At 40.5% G+C, this 21,193-nt stretch overlaps 1 protein-coding gene across 4 annotated transcripts in view; it reads left to right on the top strand.

The window, feature by feature from the left end:
* Nucleotides 1-21,193, top strand: part of BLTP1 (bridge-like lipid transfer protein family member 1) — a 222,041-nt gene that overhangs the window by 9,679 nt on the left and 191,169 nt on the right. For all 4 annotated transcript variants that reach the window (XM_075543854.1, XM_075543855.1, XM_075543852.1 and 1 more), the window contains exons 3-6: nucleotides 11,917-12,045; nucleotides 17,216-17,332; nucleotides 18,932-19,010; nucleotides 20,415-20,479. In XM_075543854.1, the coding sequence (XP_075399969.1) occupies nucleotides 11,949-12,045; nucleotides 17,216-17,332; nucleotides 18,932-19,010; nucleotides 20,415-20,479 (358 nt within the window). In that variant the 5' untranslated portion in view covers nucleotides 11,917-11,948. The remainder of the gene's footprint in view (nucleotides 1-11,916; nucleotides 12,046-17,215; nucleotides 17,333-18,931; nucleotides 19,011-20,414; nucleotides 20,480-21,193) is intronic.

The raw sequence follows: 21,193 nt of genomic DNA, 5'->3' as shown, positions 1-21,193 counted from the left end.
AATATACTTTCACAACTCTCCCCCAGGGGTACATCGGCTCTTCTACCCTGTGTCATAATTTAGTCCGAAGGGACCTTGACCACCTGTCTATTCCACAAAATGTCACACTGGTCCATTATATTGATGACATTATTGCTGATTGGATCCACTAAGGAGGATGTATCAAAGACTCTAGATTCATTGGTACAATATCTGCGTACAAGGGATTGGGAAATTAACCCAACAAAGATTCAGGTACCCTCCATATCAGTAAAATCTCTAGGGGTCCAGTGGTGTGGGACATGTCGAGATATTCCTACTAAAGTGAAGGATAAGCTATTACATTTAGCTCCCCCAACGACTGAAAAAGAGGCACAACGCCTAGTGGGCCTCTTCGGATTTTGGAGGCAACATATTCCTCACTTGGGTGTTCTACTTCGACCTATTTATCAAGTGACACGAAAAAGCCTCCATTTTTGAGTGGGGCCCAGAACAAGAGAAGGCTCTTCAACAATTTCAGGCTGCCGTGCAAGCTGCTTTGCCATATGATCCAGCTGACGCAATGGTGCTGGAGGTGTCAGTTGTAGATAAAGATGCAGTGTGGAGTCTTTGGCAGATCCCTATTGGTGAATCACAGAGTAGACCATTGGGATTTTGGAGTAAAGTCTTGCCATCCTCTGCAAACAACTACTCCCTATTTGAAAAACAGCTCTTGGCCTGTTACTGGGCCTTGGTGGAGACCGAACGCCTCACCATGGGCCACCAAGTCACCATGAGGCCTGAATTACCTATCATGAACTGGGTATTGTCTGACCCACAGAACCATAAAGTTGGACGTGCGCAGCAACAGTCCATTATTAAATGGAAGTGGTATATACGAGATCGGGCCAAAGCTGGACAAGGAGGTGTGGGGAAGAGGTATGTGGATAGTCCTCTCTGAATGGGCCAAGAAAGTAAAGTTGATTGTATCTCACGTGACCGCTCACCAAAGGATTACCTCTGAAGAGGAGGACTTTAATAATCAAGTGGATAAGATGACACGCGCTGTGGAGACTGGTCCTCCTCTTTCCTCTGCCACTCCTGTTATCGCCCAATGGGCACATGAACAAAGTGGACATGGCGGCAGGGATGGAGGTTATGCATGGGCACAGCAACACGGACTTCCACTCACCAAGGTTGACTTGGCCACTCCCACTGTTGAGTGTCCTATTTGCCAGCAACAGAAACCAACATTAAGTACAAGATATAGGACAATTCCTCTCAGAGATCAACCAGGGACTTGGTGGCAGGTTGATTACATAGGACCACTTCCATCATGAAGGGGACAGCGTTTTGTTCTTACTGGAATAGACACCTACTCTGGATATGGATTTACCTTTCCTGCACGCGATGCTTCTGCCAAAACTACTATTCGTGGACTTACAGAATGCCTCATCCACCGGCATGGCATCCCACATAGCATTGCTTCAGATCAAGGAACTCACTTTACAGCAAATACAGTGCGGCAACGGGCCCATTCCCATGGAATCCACTGGTCGTATCATGTTCCTCATCATCCTGAAGCTGCTGTCTTGATAGAACGATGGAATGGGCTCTTAAAGACACAATTACGGCGCCAACTAGGTGGCAACAACTTGCGGGGCTTGGACAATGTTCTCCAGGAAGCTGTATGCACTCTAAATCAGCGGCCAATATATGGTGCTGTGTCTCCAATAGCCAGAATTCATGGGTCCAGGCAACAAGGGGTGAAAGCTGGAGTGGCACCACTCACTATTACTCCTAGTGATCCCCTTGCAGCATTTTTGCTTCCTGTCCCAGCAACCCTGTGTTCCTCAGGCCTGGAGGTCCTGGTCCCGAAGAAAGGAACTCTCCCACCTGGAAACACAGCATGGATTCCACTGAACTGGCAGCTGAGAATGCCCTCTGGCCACTTTGGACTTCTCATGCCTTTGGATCAACAGGTCAGGAAGAGTGTCACCGTACTAAGTGGGCTGATTGATCCTGACTACCAAGGAGAAATTGGACTGGTACTACATAATTGAGGTAAAGAAGAATATGTCTGGAATCCAGGAGATCCCCTAGGCCGACTCTTAGTGTTACCATGCCCTGTTATTAAAGTAAATGGTAAGTTGCAGCAACCCAATCCTAACAGGACTTATAATGACCCAGACCCCTCAGGAATGAAGGTCTGGGTCACCCCGCCAGGTCAAAAACCACAGGCAGCTGAGGTGCTTGCTGAGGGCAAAGGTAATACAGAATGGGTAGTAGAAGAAGGTAGTTCTACCTATCAATTACGACCACGTGATCAATTGCAAAAGCGAGGCTTGTAATTGTCAATGTATTTTCTTTGTATGTGATTATTGCATATATTTCTTTTGTTCACGTATGTTATATCAGATATAATTTGACTCAGTGTTTTCATTTTTATGTATGATAGATGATTGATGATAAGTATAAGTGTGATTTCATTAATATCTGGAAATTATATAAGTATGTATGGGTAAAGCATTGTGTACAGGTGCCAGGCTGGCAAGCGGTGGATTGCTATAGTTTATTGTGCCAGCCTGGCCAATAAACACAAGTAGGATTAACTGAAGGGCAGAGGGATAAATGGCTCGGTGAGCCTCACCTTGGTTGTTCTGTGCCTCAGTTTAAAGGGGTACACTACCTGTGGGATGCCTAGCCTGTGGACTGTGTCGCTGTAAGTTGAGGTCCCTTTAAGCCCACACGATTGGAATGTTCATCTCTGGAGCTGGGGACCGACAGTTGATGACAGTTGGGGACCTGTCTTGCTTGATATATATAGCCCAGCTCTCTCTACAGAAGGGAACTGGCAACTAGCGGCTCTCAAGCCTTAAAGGACTGCTAGTGTCTCACTGCTTTATAATTTAACTGTTAATTTCTTATATTATCTATCTATATAATTTAATGATTCATTTCTTATATATCTATCTTTATAAATATATTTATTTATAATTACTAGCAAGCTGGTTTGACTCTCTAGAGAACCCTGTCCAACACAGCTAATATTTATAATGTATTCCTTGTCAAGTACTATGCTAATAATTTTGTTTGTTCTGTGTCTTTAGTACTTTAAGTATTCTTCAAGGAAGGGATGGTCATTTAGCAAATAGACTCAAAGAGATTTAATAATTTGCTAAACTGTCTCAAAGCTAAGGAAAGTATAGATTGAATTTTCCATTTCTGATTGACCTCCAAAGCTACTCTATTTCTGGGATACGAGATTATTGCTGTTATTTCTGATTGAATATCTGCAACTTAATTCTTTTGGCCATTAGAGCTAGTAACAGGCTGATTAGTGTTTGTTGCAGGTAAAATCCCAGGACTGAAACTAAAAACCTGTTGCTGGAGAGTCTAATTCCATGCGTGACCCTGTAGGGCAGAGTAGGACAGCCCTGAAAGGCTGTGACTCCTTTTCTTTTAATAGTTTTATGTGTATGTACTTAATAGTTGATGAACTTTAATCATTCAGTCATATTAAGATTATTTGTACAATCATTACTACAATAAATTTCAGAACATTTTCTTTTTGTACTCCTTGCTAGCTCATTATTTTCCTCCATCCTCCTCGGCCATGCCCTAGGCAAATATCAATCCAGTCATGGCAGCAGAATCCCACATCTTCCAGCCATGGAATGGCTGGTGGGTTTAAAATGTCAAGCTTTTGATAATAACCAACCTTAATGCTTAACCTCTGTGTCACCAGGGATTCCTTAGAACTGAAAGGGACCTGGCATGACTCTTACTAAATAGGGAATACCACACCTCATATGCCTGCTCAAAGAAGATAAACAAAAATCACACCCAAGTAAATTTTACATAAGATCATGCAACAATGGTCACAGTAACATATTGATAGGGAACTGCCAGAAGTTCAGGCCAGATTCAGAAGAGGACACGGAACACGGAATATCATTGCTGATGTCAGATGGAAGCAGAGAATAGCAGAAAGATGTTTACTTGTGCCTCATGAGCAATGTGGACAACCTCTAGAATGGGAATTCTAGAGTATGTCCTTGTGCTCATGGGGAACCTGTTTACCTGAATCAAGAGGCCGTTGTGTGAACAGAACAAGGGGATACTGCATGGTTTAAATACTGCCAGGGTTGTACCCTCTCAGTTTACTTGTTCAATCTATATACTGAGAAAATTATCAGAGAAACTGGATTCTATGAAGAAGATTGGAGGAAGACATTAACAATATGTGGCATGCAGATGACATAACCTTGCTCATTGAAAGTCAGGAGGAATTGACGCATTTGCTGATGAGCATCAAGGATTGTAGCCTTCAGTATGAATTACTACTCAGTGTAAGGAAGAACAGGTCCTTACAGTTGGACTGGTAGTTAACCTCGTGATAAATGGGGAAAAGGTTGCAGTTGTCAAGGATTCTGTGTGACTTGTATCTACAGTACTTGCTTATGGAAGGAGCAGTCGAGATCAAAAGGCATGGCATTAGGCCTGTGGTTCTCGGCCTTCCTCATGCTGCTGCCCTTTCATAGCTCCTCATGTTGCGGTGACCCTCAACCATAACATTATTTTTGTTGCTTCTTCATCACTGTCATTTTGCTACTCTGATGAATTGTCATGTAAATATCTGATATGTAGGATGTATTTTCATTGTTATAAATTGAACATAATGCATGGTGATTAATCACAAGACAACATGTAATGATAGCAACTTTATAGGACAGGGTAGAATTGTCGTTCTGGGCTTCCAGGACTACATGTAGCTCATTATGGGAGTAGAAAGCCTCATCTTTCTCCATGGATGGGCTTGTTTCATTAACTAATGAAAGAAACACTTACTGAACAACCGATGGTGTAGACCAGGAACTCCGTAGGGCACTGTGCACTCCATGAATGGGGCAACCTCGTCGCTAAGGAACAGCTTTCCAGTGGGGGCGACAGAGTTTTACACTGGAATGTACAAATAGGATAAGTGCTGTCTTTCACATAGCACCTATTCAGCATGTTCTCTAGTTAGACATTCTACTAAGGCTTTTCTAAATCTTACACGTGTTGCTCAGAATGTCTAGGCTGTATGGTTGCATTTTTTCAACTCAGTGAATATTGAATGAAAAGGTTAAAAATTAACTTTGTTGCACCAAATAATCAAAATCGAATAGGTGCTTTCACATAAACAATGCCAGGGTAAGCTGGGGCTCTTCACGGCTAGGGTTTCTCAGGTCTCAGGTAATGTTACATTCTAGGCCCATTCTGGTTAAGCCTGATGGAGAGAAAACATAATTCCCACAATCCCTTGTCAATTTTGTGGTAATACTTGATCTAGAAGAACCCTGACGGTGCAATTGGTAAGCGATTGACTGCGAATCAAAAGTTCAGTGGTTTCAGCCCGTCATGAAAACACCTCTCATCCCCTCCGATAAGGCTTACAGCCTAGGAAGCGCCAGGCTCTGGTATATCGGTTGCTGCGAGTCACAGTCGACTGCAAGGCTCGCAGCAATTGCAGCATTTGTTGTAAAAGAGAGCAATGTAACATGGGAGAGGATTAATTAGTGCAATGAAGTCTTCCTGGGGGGCTAGGAGTAGGCATACAGGTGGGAGCTGGAGGAATTAAATCAGTTAATTCCTCCCCCTTCCTTCCCCAGAGGTAATCAAATTATTCTTGCTGAGGTCAGATGGAAGTGTGGGGTTTGGGGTGAGTTATAGCGAGGAAGGCTCTCATCCATGTTTTTTTTCCTTTCTCTTTTTCTAGCTGCCACTCTATAGCCACCCTTTATTCACTGTTACAAACAAAATTTAAAATTTAGAAAATAGGAAACAGAATAGCAGAAACGACAAAAAATAGAAGATAAGAAAGAAAGAAAAGGAAGAAAATTGTTGAAATAGCATGCGAGCCAGTTCTGACCTCCTCTGGCTTCAGCAGGAAGGAGAATTCATTGTCATACCAGCCCAGAGCTGATGGCCTCTTCTCTCCATCGTTCCTAACCTTATTCTGTCACTAACAATCCCTGCCAGGACTAGCTCCTTCTGATGGGTTTGGTAATTTGTTGCACAATACTCACTACAGAAATTACTCTATGATTCTAGGGGTTTAATAAGGAAGTTAAAACGTTAACACAGTCAGGATCAGAAAATATTAAGGATGCACCCTTCTTGTCCAAAGCATGCTCATAGGAATGTCCTTTCTGGTCCTCCTCTCTCTCTGGTCCTTAGTCTTTCATCCAGGAGACTCCTTGGGCTTTGTCCTGCTCAGGCAAGTGTTAGAAAGCTCTTTTGGTGTTGATAGATGCCTACAGGGGACCCACTCTGCAAGCCAGCGTCCTGCCTAAAGGCACTAAGCTTTACTTGGAAGCCCTCCCACCGCTTCACCTCATTGCCTTGGCACAGCTCTGCCGTGTTCATCATCTCAGTGCTGTGGCTCTGCTGCTCCAGGCACGTGCTCCACTGTGCGCTCTTCGTTCTTGATGGTCATGGAGGTCCTTTCTCTGCTACTGAGATGGCTCCTTTTATAAAACTGACTACTCACTGAGTGAGAATTGAGAGCAATGTATGTGTACAATATATGCATATATATGGATGCATTTGTGCACACATATATACACGCATGTACAAATGCACATGTACATATATGACTGTATTTATGTCTATATTCATTTGAATTGAAAAGCATACTTTTGGCTCCTAACTAACACCGCAGGGTTCAATCTTCCTTTCTTCCTACATCTCTTCCCATACTGAGAAATTGGACTCCCATTATTCTACATAGTTTTGCTTGCTTTGAGGAATCCCTTCTCTCCCACATCACATGTGGGTCACCTTCTCGTGGATGCCCTCCTTACCCGTGCTCTGGCTCCAACACACTCTTTCAGCCTGCCACACCCAGGCTTCATTCTTTCTCTGTCTTGGATTCTGATACTTTGCACTGGGCAACCTCCTTGTTCAGATGTTCTCACTGCTCAGAATCGCTCCTCCAGGCAGGCCGATCTTGACTTTGAGTTTGGCTGCTTTTTCCAGTCCACTTCCGGACTCTGGATTTCTCCTTCCTTCTGTTCAGTCTACAGCACCCTATGTGTGGTCACCCCTGCTGCAAGTGCACCTTCTTCCCCTAGCCTTCGGACCTACGTGTTACTGTCCCACATGTCAGATGCCTCTGCTGCTGGCCTGTCCATACCAGCCCAAGCTGCCAGGTTTGTTTACTACATCATTTGTGCCAGGAAGATTTTGTAGTAAATTAAAAACAACTTTTTGTGAATTGGATGGTTTACTGAACCATTCAGTTGTCCGTTTAATAATTCACACATATTTTATTTCATGTCACGGCTTAAAATCCCCACAATATAACATCACTTGTTTCATTTCCTCTCTGTGTTTCCCATTCTTCTTCTTCCTTCCTAAGTTGTCTGAACTTTGCCCTTGGGTGAATGTTGCCCCCTTGGCCTCAAATGGTTGTCAGATGGCCTCAGATGCATCCCTCACTAGTGTCATTGTTCATTCCCTGCATAGACCTGTCTATTGTTTGGCTGAGAAGTGAGTCATTGGAGTGAATTCATTTGCAGGCTTGAAAGACAAAGAAGGGCCTTAGTCTCAGAGCTTCACTAGTTTCTGTCTGCCCAGTGAGCATGGTGTGTTTTATGATTTTGAGCTCTGTTCCACATTTTTCACCCACTCCTTCCAGGACTTTCTAATGAGATCACTTTTAGAGCAGGCGGTAGTGGTGGCCAGGCATCATCTGGTTGTTCTCAGGGTCATAGAGACTGATGTTTGTGTAGTCTATTAGTCCACTGGACTAATCATGTCCATCTGCCTTTGGCTTTCTTCACTCTTCATTTCTTCTGGATAAGGGAACATAGTTACACCTGCATTAGAGCTTAAATTCTGAGTTTGCTGGTGTGCAAAAGGCTATGGATGGCAGTTACAGCCCAAAATCCATTTACAGGGTTCCCAAATAGATTAACTCTCCATTGAATTTTTTTTTTTTGATCACTAACTAACCTTGCCCACAGGCAGAGTGCTTTGCAAATTCAATTGCCTTTCCAGCCATCCCTGGAAGGGGCAGTCTCTTTCTTAGGGGTGTTGCTGGGTGTGTACTTAATGGAAGTCTCCATTATGGGGGGGGGACAATACAGGAGGTCACATAATCATGAGTCATGTCCTCTCACTAGGCCAAACTTGTAAGCCTTCTTCAAATGTACGTGTACCAATTATGGTCCCATGCCTACTTCTGTAGTCCCACCTATAACTGTGATGTATTGATTTGCCACCAGTAATGAATTTGTGACAGTTCCCATTCCTGATTTTAAACCATACAGTATTCCTATGTTTTGTTGGTACAATTGTTTCTTGATCCATGGATAGGTTCTCTATGAGTGTATTAAATATTCTGGAATTCCCATTCTTCTCAAGGTTATCCATAGTTTGGTAAGATTTAAACAGTCAAATGCTTAGCTTAGTCAATAAAACACAAGTAAGCATCTTTCTGATACTCTCTGCTTTGAGCCAAGATCCATCTGACATCAGTAATGATATCCCTTGTTGCACATCCTCTTCTGAATCTGACCTGAACCTCTGACAGCTCCTTGTCAGTGTACTGCTGCAACGGTTTGATGTCATAGAAGAAGTGAAGAAAAAAAAAAGAAGGGCGGTGCTGTCAGCTCCAAACGATGAGTTTGAAAAATGTTTCCAAGAATGGAATCAAATATTGTGCATATGCACTGCAGTTTGTTTATTCTTTCATTGTTGGGCATGAGGGTTATTGCCATCTGTTTGCTATTTTGATCAGTCCTGGAATGACCTTTGTACTAAGTAGAAGGATGGCTGAGCCATAAGGAATTTTTATTTCCAACGTTTTGGGGAAGCACCATACAGCTTTCACAGTGGTTGTGTCCTTTTACATCCCTACCAGCAGCGTACAAGGGTTCAAGTCTCTCCACATGCTACCCAGCCAGAATTTGTCGTTTTCCATGTTTTTTCTTTTTAATGCTGCTCTTAATTGGAGGGCAATGCAATAGCTCACTACTACTCATTATCAGTTTGATTTTTAAGCCTAGCTGCATAGTGGTTCACACTTGAGTTGCTAAGCACAAGGTCAGCATTTTGAAACCATTAGCAGCTCTCTGGGACACAGATGAGACTTTCTCTTCCTGTAAAGATTTACAGTCCTGGAAACCCACAGGGACAGTTGTCTGTCCTGGAGGCTCACTGTGCATTGGAATGAGCTTGATGGCAGTGAGTACAAATTGCAGGTATTACCTCATAAGTTTATTGGTCACCTGTCTAAGAAGGTGAGTTGTCTGTTCATGTTCTCTGCCCATTTTTTTATTTGCATTATTTATTTATTTTCTTGTTAAGGCATGGGTATTTTCAATAAATTTTAGAGATAATTCCCTTGTTAGATATACCACAGCCTTTACATCTGTACTTGAACTATGAGTATGTTAAGTATTGAACCTTTATCTGTTGTTTTCTCTTTTAAAGCCTTTGTGTTATTTTAATATTTGGAAAAATGTTGATTAAAGCTGATATTGCCTTGTTTTGTCTTTGCAATCTGTGCCCCTCTTTCTACCTTCTTTTTAGCTGTGTGCTGTTGTAACAGTGGTGTGTGGTGATTTTGGTGGAGTACTTTAGAGCCTTTTGTGGGTGGATCATTTCTCCTTGAATTTGATTGGAGACCCACCTTTACTGTGTGCGGCCCTGAGTGACAGGTCATAGCTCTTGTTGCGCTTCCGTGGGCATCAGTAGGGTGACCTTTTCATCCTCAGTGGTGTGCTAGCTATAGATCTATGAACTTATAAAAACCGCATATGAAATATGCGGAGATCATATTTAGAATATGTAAACCTGTATGTAATAAGTGGCTACTTAATTTGATATTATTTTACTAATTAAGGTTTTATTTTTTATTTTATAAAACTAAAAATGTAAGAAAGAAAAATTCATGTTAGTTAGCCCACAAGTTTTAAATTGCTATAGATAAAAATATGTAAGCTTAAAGAAGACACTTGAAAAAATATTAAAGGAATTTTTACTTATTCTCTAAACCATAGGAAAATGGGATTGCTGAAAAATAAAGTCATTTTCTTCATTTGCTCTAACTCATGTGCACTTAGGTTTTCATATCACGATTAATAATAAACATCTTGTGATTGAGTTATTTGTTATTTTGTGAAGTGTTTAATTTGGCTTTGTAAATTATAAGATTTAAACATCACAGAGATGTGAAACATTTTAACAGGAATGCAACCTATTGTAGATGGTGTCTGCCAAAGTCTCATACAATTTTAAACTTGTTTTGTGATTTTTGAAGAAAAGACCTCAACTTACTGCATTGCTTCCACCTCATACTGACCCTATAAGACCCTGTAGGACAGAGAACTGTCTCATAGGATTTTCATGGCTCTAAATCTTTATAAGGAAGCAGACTGCTACATCTTCTGCAGATGGTGGTTTGAATTGCTAACTTTTCAGGTAGCAGTCAAATGCTTAACCGATGAGGCAGGGACTCTTCTCTAGAGAAGAGGTATGGTATATAAACAGGAAACATAATTAGGAAGTTGATGTGTCAACTGTATTGAGTGACAACTAGGAAGTTTTCTTTAAGTATTCTTCCTGTTTCAAACTAGGGCTGTTTTCTAATTTTCCTGTTTGTGAGTTAGTGGGTGGTGTAAACAGTTGACAGGGTTGACTTGTAACTGAAAGGTTAGAGTTTGGAGTCTCGCCAGAGATTCCTTGGGAGAGAGCCCTGGTGATTCTGTTTAAAACAACACAAAACTCCCCCCAAAAAATGCCCACCATTGAAAACTCTGTGGAGTACAGTTCTAATATCACACCCCTGAGATTGGCATGAGTTGGAATTGACTCAGTGGCAACTTTTTTTTTTTTAATTTGGTGGTAAAGGACTATTAACTACATGGCTTTCTGTGTTGAAGTCTAGCCTTTTTCTTCTTTTGCTGGTTTATAACAAGGTAATTGTGTTAAGGTAGGTTGGGTTAATCATGGCAATACTATATCGCAGGGATAATTGTGTTGTTTCTTGGAATAACTTATTCTTCACTGGATCTTGGTATTATCTAAATATTTGTATTCATTCCATGATCTGGTGTACGTATGCATTCTTCACGTATTTGGTAACATTTGCGAGTATATTGCCATTTGTCCTGAGTTAGTGTAAATGAGCTCTGCCTATTATCCAAACCCTGCACAGGGGGATCTGAACTAGACAGAGTGCTTTCAGTTGGAATAATGGTTGGGGGGTGGGGCACAGAGTTGATAGAGGTTTCAAGGGGTTAATCCAATTTGATATATAAATCTAATATTATTAAGTGGCAACTTTCCAGCAAGTGTAGCTCAATTATCTAGTACTGATACATGTTGCTGTCACGTCACCCATGACTCATGGTAACCCTATGTGTACCAGAATCAAACATTGCCCACTCCTCTGCCACCCTTATAATGGTTGTTATATTTGAGCCCACTGTTGCAGCTACCATGTTCAGTTCACTCATAGAGTGTTGCTCTGGCTTCCACTGACCCTTTCCTAGTAGTTTTTCGTTATCCTGTGGATGTGTCCATAATATGCAGGATGAAGTCTGGCCAGCCGCCCCTCTATGGAGTATTCTGGCTGTACTCTTAACAAGATGGAGTAGTACTTAATTCCCTTTTATTGTTGAGATACACACTTGATTAGATTGAAACATAGTCATATCTCTTATTTTGAACAAGGATCTAATAACCCAAACTGAATATGTACACACTTGAGAATGATGACACTAGGATATTAAAAACACGACCCATTGTCTATAAGTTAGTTAGAAATGCAGATTTTTCTTTTCTCAATATTGAAGGAACAGAATATGATTTAATACATTTACGTTATACATTTTTCCTTTATATGGTTTCTCTTATAGTTTAATAAATCTTGGTTTCTAAATCTTAACCTTTGACCTTCTTTAGGCTTTAGATGCTGCTCTGGAAAAGCTTCAATAATGGATCAAAGGAAGAATGACAGTATTGTCCCTAGCATCACTCAGTTAGAAGATTTTCTTACAGAACACAATTCCAATGTTGTATGGCTCCTCGTGGGTGAGTAGAATATATCTTCTTGTACTTTATTGGTTTTTATATGAGGGTTAATAACTGCTAGGGTCTGTTGTGCTGTGGGCTGCTATGGGTTGGACCTGACTTGGTGGTACCTAACAGCAGCAGCAGCAGCAACAACAACAACGGTATTAAATAAGGGTCAATTGAAGTTGGGATACTTAAAATACTGTTTATTATTTTTATGGAAGAAGATTTTAATCTGTCTATGCTTCTATAAAGATTTGTTCTGAAAACCAATCTTTGGGTTTGGATACTCTCTTCTTTGTCCTGGACTTTGCTTTGTCCTACCTCACTCAAGGAGGTTGGAGGGAGAGGAAAGCAAGACACTGCTCTTGGCCTATTTTGCCTGGTTCAGATGAACTCTCTTTCCTTTCTCCCTGCAACATATACCCTACTCCCCCCCCCCATTTAAAAAAAATTATAAAAATCCTCATAGTAAATACTTTCATAGTAGACTATGGGGGCTTCAAAAAGCCATAGTTTGTAACGCCCACACAGTGACTGAGTGGGACCCCACAAATAAGTTGTATGGGATTCTAAAGAGGTATTGTTCAGCTGTGCCATCAGCTAGGTTTAAAGTGTTCCATTTCAGAAGCACCAAGGGTATCTCACTACCATCAAAAGAGAACGCCAGTATTTAAATCTCTATGACTACCCTTTGCCTCCTAGTTCTTTCCTCTGTTTCTTTGTACTTGCCTCTTGTCCCACTATCATGTTCTGCCTTCATTTGGGTTTTAGGAATTCCTCTCAGTTACATTGCCCTTGATCCAGTCCTGCCAGACCTCTTGCACCCTCCTTGAGATTGATTTTGGATCACTTGTTAATCCCTTGTCCCTGGGCTTGTTAACATCCTCTTCTTTTCCCCCACCACCTCTACCCCCATGTCTCCCCGGAACTGTCATCCCGTTGTTCTCTATTCTGGCTTGTTTATTCCGCCTATCCCTTCCAGGTACACATGCTATGTACTATCACAAGATTTAAATATAGACATATGAATATGTAAATATATACGACGAGGGGGGAATAGATCTATGTACATATATTTATAGTTTTAGTATTAAGGAAACAGGTGGACAATGGGCCCCTGCTCAAGTACTCCCTCAACACAAGAACACTTTGTTCTAACAATTTGGCAGTCTGCGATGCTCACCTGCCTGGCATGATCGCTGATGACAATGGGTGCACAGGCAAATGTGGTGAAGAAAGCTGATGGTACCCAGCTACCAAAAGATATAGCACCTGAAGTCGCTGAAGACAATGGGTACACAAGCAAATGTGGTAAAGAAAGCTGATAGTGCCCAGCTACCAAAAGATATAGCACCTGAAGTCTTAAAGACCTAAAGATAAAAAAGCAGCCATCTAGCAGAGAGACAACAGAACCCACTTGGAAGAAGCACACCAGCCCGTCCCGACTCAATTGCTGAGGACAAAGTGGGTACATAAGCAAAAGTTGCAAACAAAGCTGATGGTGCCCGGCTATCAAATGATACAGCATCAGGGGTCTTAAAGCTTGAAAACAATCAGGCAGCCATCTAGCTAAGAAACAAAGCCCACAAGGAAGAAGCACACCAGCCTACCCCGAAGTGAACGATGACAACAAAGCGGGTGCATGGGCAAGTGTGGTGAAGAAAGTTGATGGTGCCCAATTGTCAAAATACATAGAATCTGGGGCCCCATAGGCTGGAAGATAAACAAGGGGTCATCTAACTGAAAAACAACAAAGCCCACATGGAAAATGCACACCAGCCTGTGAGATGACAAGGCATTGAAGGGATCAGGTATCAGGAATCAAAGACAAAAAAAAAATCATGGCATTGTGAATGAGGGGGAGTGTAGAGTGGGGACCCAGGGCCTATATGGGGGAAATTGAACATCCTCTTGCAGAAGGGCTGTGGGGAGGTGACGAGCCAGTCAGAGTGTAGTGTAGCAACGATGAAACATACAATTTTCCTCTAGTTCTTGAATGCTTTCTCCCCCCCCCCCCCACCACTATCATGATCCCAATTCTACCTTACATAACCAGCTGGACCAGGAGATATACACTGGCCCGGATAGGAACTGGAAATATGGGGAATGCACAACAGATGAGCCCCTCAGGAACAGTAGTGAGAGTAGCGATATTGAGAAGTTGGAGGGAGGGTGAGGGAGAAAGGGGAAACAGATGACAAGGTCTACATGTAACCTCCTCCCTGGACAGACAGTGGAGAACTGGGTGAGGAAGACGTCGGATGGTGTAAGGTATAAAATAATAATTATTTATAAATAATTCAGGGGGAGGGGGAAGTGGGAGGGAGGGGAAAATGAGAAGCTGATACCAAGGGCTCAAGTAGAAAGTAGGTGTTTTGAGAATGATGTTGGCAACATATGTACGAATGTGCTGGACCCAAATGATGTATGTACGGCTTGTAAAAAGAGTTGTATGAGCCCCTAATAAAATGATTAAAAAGAAAGCCAGGAGTGGAATGTGTTCTCTGGACCCTACTGTCCTGGGCTTGGAATCTCCACCATTCAGGAGATAACATTAGATATTGGAGGAGCACTGGAAAAGTACTGGCAACAGAGGTAGCAGCAGTCACAGCATGAGCCAGAGAACTGGGCTTCCTCGCCCTTCCTGGTATGTGGACTAGTAAAGCTGAGTGACTTTGGGCAGGAGAAGTTCATTTAGGGTGTGGATTGTATCCTTAATTGAGAGAACTGGATTCCTGATACACCGAGTCAGAGCTTAGTGCCTTTGCACTAAGCCTTACTGTGAAGTGGAATGCCCTTCTAGACATTTATTGGCACATCAGAAAGAACTTTTTAATATTGTCTGAGCAGGTCAGAGGCCAAGAGGCCTTGTGTCTCAGAGTTTGAGGATAAAAGAGAGCCCTGCCTGTGGGAATGTTTGGAAAGAGGCAATCCTAACCAGAAGAAATTTATTCTGATCATTTTAAATTCTGAACTGTAACCAGTTAGTTTCTGTAGTAAACACCATAATTTGAGTATTGTCAATTAATTCTTTGTGGTCGTTGAAATGGAGTTTTGAACCCAGTAGAGGAGAGTTAGGTGGGAGGGACAGCCGGTAACCAAATTGGTGAAGAAGGTTCAAGCATGGAGACTTGCCTGACCTTAGCTTATATGAACAGGCCTTGGGCTGAAGTTTGATTCTCTTTCCCCACTGCAAAGTCAGAAGAGGTCAGTCATGCCCTCCCTATTTTTCCAGCATTGGTTACATGTTGGGCTGCTAACGGGAAGGCTGGTGGTTTGAACTCATTAGCTGCTTTGTGAGGAATATCAGGCAGTCTGCTTTCATAAAGACTTAAGCCTTGGATCCCCCATAGAGAAGGTTTTTTTTCTGTCCTCTAGGATTGCTGTGAATTGGAATCTTTTCGATGGCAGTGGGTTAGCATATTCAAATAGCATTCTTTGAAAGTAGGTTCTTACCAATTATAGTAAAATAGCTCCAGAAGGTGGCCTTTATTTATTATGGTGGTTGTTAGGTGCATCAAGTTGGTTCCGTTGCGACTCATCGTGATTTATGCACAACAGAAGGAAATGCTGCCTGGTCCTGTGCCGTATACATACGTAATATAGATGATCTTTTCATTATACTACCAGTTCCATTGCCTCTTACCACTGTTTTTCAAAAAATCATTTTATTGGGGGCTCTTACAGCTCATGGCACAATTCATGCATACATTATGTCAAACACATTTGTACATATATTGTCATCATCATTTTCTTTTAAAAAATCATTTTATTGTGGGCTCTTGCAGCTTTTGTAATAATTCACTAATCTATTGTGTCAAGCACATTTGTACATCATCATTTTCAAAACATTTTCTTTCCACTTGAGCCCTGGGCATCAGTTCATTTCCCCCTCCTCCCTTCTATCCTCCCTCATGAACCCTCGATAAGTTAAAAGAAAAAAAAATTTTTTTTTTAGTGTCTTACACCATCCGCTGTCTCCCTTCACCCACTTTTCTGTTGTCCATCCCCTTGGGAGGGGGTTATATGTCAATCATTATATGTCAATCGGTTCCCCTCTTATTCCCCCACCTTCCCTTTACCCTTCTGGTATCACTACTCTCATTATTGGTCCTGAGGGGCGTATCTGTCCTGGATTCCCTCTGTTGCAAGCTCTTATCGCTACCAGTGTACATGTTCAGATCCAGCTGGATTTGTAAGGTAGAATTGGGGTCATGGCCTGAGGGGAAGAAAGCATTAAAGAACTAAAAGAAAGTGTATGTTTTGTTGGTGCCATACTGAACCTTGACTGGCTCATCTCTTCTTTGTAACTGTTCTGTACGGGATGTCCAATTGTCTGCAGATGGGCTTTGGGTCTCTACTCCCTGCTCCCCCTCATTCACATCGATATGATTTTTTTCTTTGAGTCTTTGATGTCTGATACCTGATCCCATTGACACCTCATGATCACCCAGGCTGGTGAGCTTCCATGTGGACTTTGTTGCTTCTGAGCTAGATGGCTTCTTGTTTATCTTCAAGCTCTTTAAGACTCCAGATGCTATATCTTTTGATAGCCAAGCACCATCAGCTTTCTTCACAACATTTGCTTATGCACCCATTTGTCTTCAGCGATCATGTCAGGGAATCTCACCACTGTTTTTAAAGCAGAGAGTGTAGCTGCTCATTAAAAACACAACAAATAAACAAAAAACATGACTTTGCTTTAACTTGAAAATTCTCCTTTCCTCCCTCCTTCCCTCTCTCCCTCCTTTGCTTCTTTTCTTCCCCCTTTCCTCTTTCTTTTCTCACTATTTCTTTCTTTATAAAATAACTATAACAAATGGTCTTGGGTATTTCTCAGAATATTCAGAAATACAGAGCATCCATGTTCAGTAACTAAAATAGTGTCAAGCAGTGACAGTGAACATCAACAAGGAAAGACGATGTATTTGAATTACCCCTTTAATTGATCTGATAGCTTTTATGGCTCATTGACTGTAGAGAAGAGAAATAACGTAGAATCACCATCTGGCTTAAAATTTCTTCTTAAGTCATAGATACATAGACTAACATATTGTCAAAGTAAACTCTGACAATTTTTAATGGGATAATTTTTTTTATTTTCATACTTTTAGTAAGATATTAAGATGTTTTAATAAAGCATATATTTAGAATCTGCTTATCCCCCTCCTCTCCTTTTCAACAGCGACCATTTTGTCCTGTGGATGGATTATATATCTTACCTATTATAACTCTCGGAATGTTGGTCTTATTTTAACTCTGGTTCTTAACAGATTATACAAACATGGCTATATTCATATTGGTAAGTGTGAGCAACTGAATTCTTTTCTCTCCATGCAATATTTAGCTTTATAGTATACATTTTATTTCATATACTGATGATTACTTTGTTTCATGTACATTGGAGTTTTTCTATTTGGAGTTGTACTATTCCATGGCTAGAGATGAGCTATCATTTGGCCCTTTACCCCACTCTTACCCTGTTTCTGTAGTAACTGTAAGGTTTTAATTTTTTGTTTTTGTTTGAAAAAGATGCTTATTTGAAGAGTTTGAAAATTCATATATATAATACATGAAAACAGAAATTTCTTAAGATTCCATCTGCAATTAAGAAAAACCTTTATGCAGTCTCTACTGTTTTTTAATAAGCCATATTCTTCAAAAGATCAATAATTATTTGGCTATATATGTCCTTTTTTATATCCTGATAATCTAATATTTAATTTTTTTACTTAATGCCTATATAGTTATCTGATTGTTTACTTATAAGCCAGACATTTGCAGGTAACTAGAAGGGTATTTCTTGGGATGAATTGGAAAGTCCCAAGCCATCTGGAAAAGCACGAGTGTCCTACTGGTTAGAAGGATTGTCACCTCCATGTAGTTGAGTTCCTCTTAATGGACATAAGTAAAGCCTCACTCAAATATAGGTCCTCTTCCACTAATTTAAAGGATGACTGGTTCTTGGAGTCACACAATCAGTAGAAGGAAATAGTGAGTTAGTCACTGCTTTGGGTATCTTTAATGGATGTGCAAAATTAAGGGGATTATTCATGTACGAAAACTAATATCCTTAGATGAGTCAGTCAGGGTGCGATGTAGCACCAATGAAGAATACAGCTTTCCTCTAGTTCCCAAATGCTTCCTCTCCCCCAGCTACCATGATCTGAATTCTACCTTGCAAGTCTGGATAGAGCAGAGGTTGTACACTGGTGCAGATAGGAGCTGGAGGCACAGGGAATCCAGGGTGGATGATACCTTCAGGACCAGGGGTGTGAGGGGCGATACTGGGAGAGTAGAGGGAGAGTGGGTTGGAAAGAGGGAACCGATTACAAGGATCTACATGTGACCTCCTCCCTGGGGGACGGATAACAGAAAAGGGGGTGAAGGGAGACACCGGACAGGGCAAGATATAACAAAATAATAATTTATAAATTACCAAGGGCTCATGAGGGAGTGGGGAGCGGGGAGGGAGGGGAAAAAAGAGGACTTGATGCAAAGGGCTCAAGTGGAGAGCAAATGCTCTGAAAATGATGAGGGCAAAGAATGTACAGATGTGCTTTACACAACTGATGTATGTATGGATTTTGATAAGAGTTGTATGAGTCCCTAATAAAATGTTTAAAAAAAATTAATATCCTCATGTGAGTACCTAGTGACTCATTTCCACTGGTGATGATAATGATTATGTAGATACTTGTTATTACATTTGATGAAAGAATGAAGGGACATTAATAAAGCTGTAAGGATGTTAGGGAAGGAATGGTAGGGAACTGTGAATTATTACTTAAATAGGATATTTGGAATTTTAAGGATGTATTAATCAAAATAATTACATTAATTGCTAATGCACTATATAAAAAACAATTACATTAATTGCTTTTGTTTTCTTCTGAAACAGGCTCCTTCTCTTTCTCTGTTCTTTCTGGAAAAATCATGGTTCGTGAAATCTATTACATTACAGAAGACATGTCTATTAGGTAATAGAATAAAACAGAGCTTATCTTAATAAAATACAAACTTGAAATAAAATGAAAATGGTCATGATAAGGTTTATTTAATATGATTTTCTTCTTTAAATAAAACTGTATGGGTTATCTTTTATTTTTCAGTAAATAATAACTGATGAATTGATGTTTTAAAATGTTACCAAAAGATTAATTTAGCTAAGGCTTAGACTAGCAAAAGGTTTATTAAATAGCAGCTCATAAAAATGAATAATCTCATTCTATTCCTAAATGAAAAGCTGAACCATTAAATTATCTGACTATTTCTGTTGTGAAATTCATAGTGGTCATTTGTTATATGAAAGAAAATTAAGGGAAGTTAATAGCTCTCATCCATTAGTTCCTTATTAGTGATAATAAGAATTTAGAATTGTTTAGTATCTGTTAGCAGCTCCAATTTTACTCTAAGGAAATATACACCTGAATAAAATGAGAAACAATAATTAATAGCCTTTGAAGCGTTGAAACTATAAGCCTTGAAATAAAAGTTTATTCTACTTTTTATTATTTCCCTTAAAATTTATAGTTTAAATAGAATATTAAATTTTTGAATTCCTTGAGAAGGTGCTAGGGTTTGGTTAACACCTGTACCTCATTTGAAGAAGCCCTGGTGGCTTAGTCCATTATGTATTGGACTTTTAACCCTCAAGGTCAGCAGTTTGAAAAAAAAAAAAAACAGCTGCTCCATGGGAGAAAGATGAGGCTTTCTGTTCCTGTAAGAATTTACACCTGAGAAATCCACTGGGGCAGCTCTGCTCTGTCCTGTAGGGTCACTAGGAGTCAGCATCATCTCCACAGCAGTGAGCTTGTTTGTTTTATACCCTATTTGGGATGTTGGGAATTTAACTTCTGCACAAGTTTACATTATTTCAGAATTATGAGTAAAGGATAAAAGACCATTCTTCTGGCACATGAAGTAATGTAATATGTAGAAATGAAAGAATAACTTTACAAGTATACTCTTACCTATGTTGTCATCTTCCTTCAGGATCTCGCTAATTGTTCGCATACTTTTTATGCCTTTTAGAAATAACTGAAAAGTTCTCTGATAGCACTTCATTTTCATGTTAAATGTAATGTAGGATTAAGTTTTACCTAATTATAATAATTAATTTAGAGCTCTGCAAATCCTTCTTTCAACTTGATGATTTTGAGGCCCTGCAGTGCCACCTATCTCAGTGGGGTGCCTCTGTGGGCCCCTCAGAGTAAGTGGACAATTACGTGACAAGTGCGGGTTCTCAAGATGCACAGTGGATTGTATTTAGGTACATCAGTGCCCTTGTGATTTTCTTACTCTTTATCGATTAACTATATTTTGTAATGATTAAGAAGTAAAATACTACTTAAATTCTTACTTTTGTTAATTACCTTGCTTAGAATTCAAGATGGATTTATCATTTTTCGGTGGTGGAAAATGTATAACCCAAAGCAGAAACAACATGGTGAGTTTTCTTTTATTTTTTTAATTTAAGATATTCCCATCATAGAGTTTTAATTAGGGATATTGAAATGTTCTCCACTTTGTCATAGATGAAAGTATTGTTTTTAATCTCCGGAGTTTCAGAAGCTCTGAAGATTACCACCTATGTGCTTGAAATCCTTAAGCAGTTTTCAAATTGCCTGGAGACAGGTTCTCCTCTGTGTGCCCCTTATTATATTTTCATCTGCAAGCATTTGTCACGGAGCCATTTCAGTTCATAAGGAGTCCATGTGCATACTAGTAGAACGAGGCTCCCCAGAGTGTTGGCAAGTAGTCACTAGGCTTTTCTTACAAAATGCCTCTGATTGGACTGAAACTTTCGGTTACCAACCAAGGTGAACTACTTCCTGTTTCCAGTGTTACTGCCCTTTCCAGCTTTACTGTCCATTATATCTCTAACCCTAACCCACACTCTGGTTTAGCTGACCTTTCTAACATGACTGATTCCTCTAATAGACCTCATAATTTCCACTCTCTCTGTCATTATTCAGACTTCTAGCTCACACTGCTGCTAATTCTCATTTCTCTATGGTGATTGTAGTGAACAACAAGAAAAGAACAAATGCAGGCTCTAGGCTTTGCTCTGGATCTATTTTTCTCACCATAGAAAGAATTGTGGTCTCTGGGCTCCAGTCTTTTTCAGACCACTGTCTGACCTTTCTTTTAATATAAATTT

This window comes from Tenrec ecaudatus, chromosome 3, assembly GCF_050624435.1.
Source record: "Tenrec ecaudatus isolate mTenEca1 chromosome 3, mTenEca1.hap1, whole genome shotgun sequence".
Classification (NCBI taxonomy): domain Eukaryota; kingdom Metazoa; phylum Chordata; class Mammalia; order Afrosoricida; family Tenrecidae; genus Tenrec; species Tenrec ecaudatus.
This window is presented reverse-complemented; position numbering and strand designations above follow the sequence as displayed.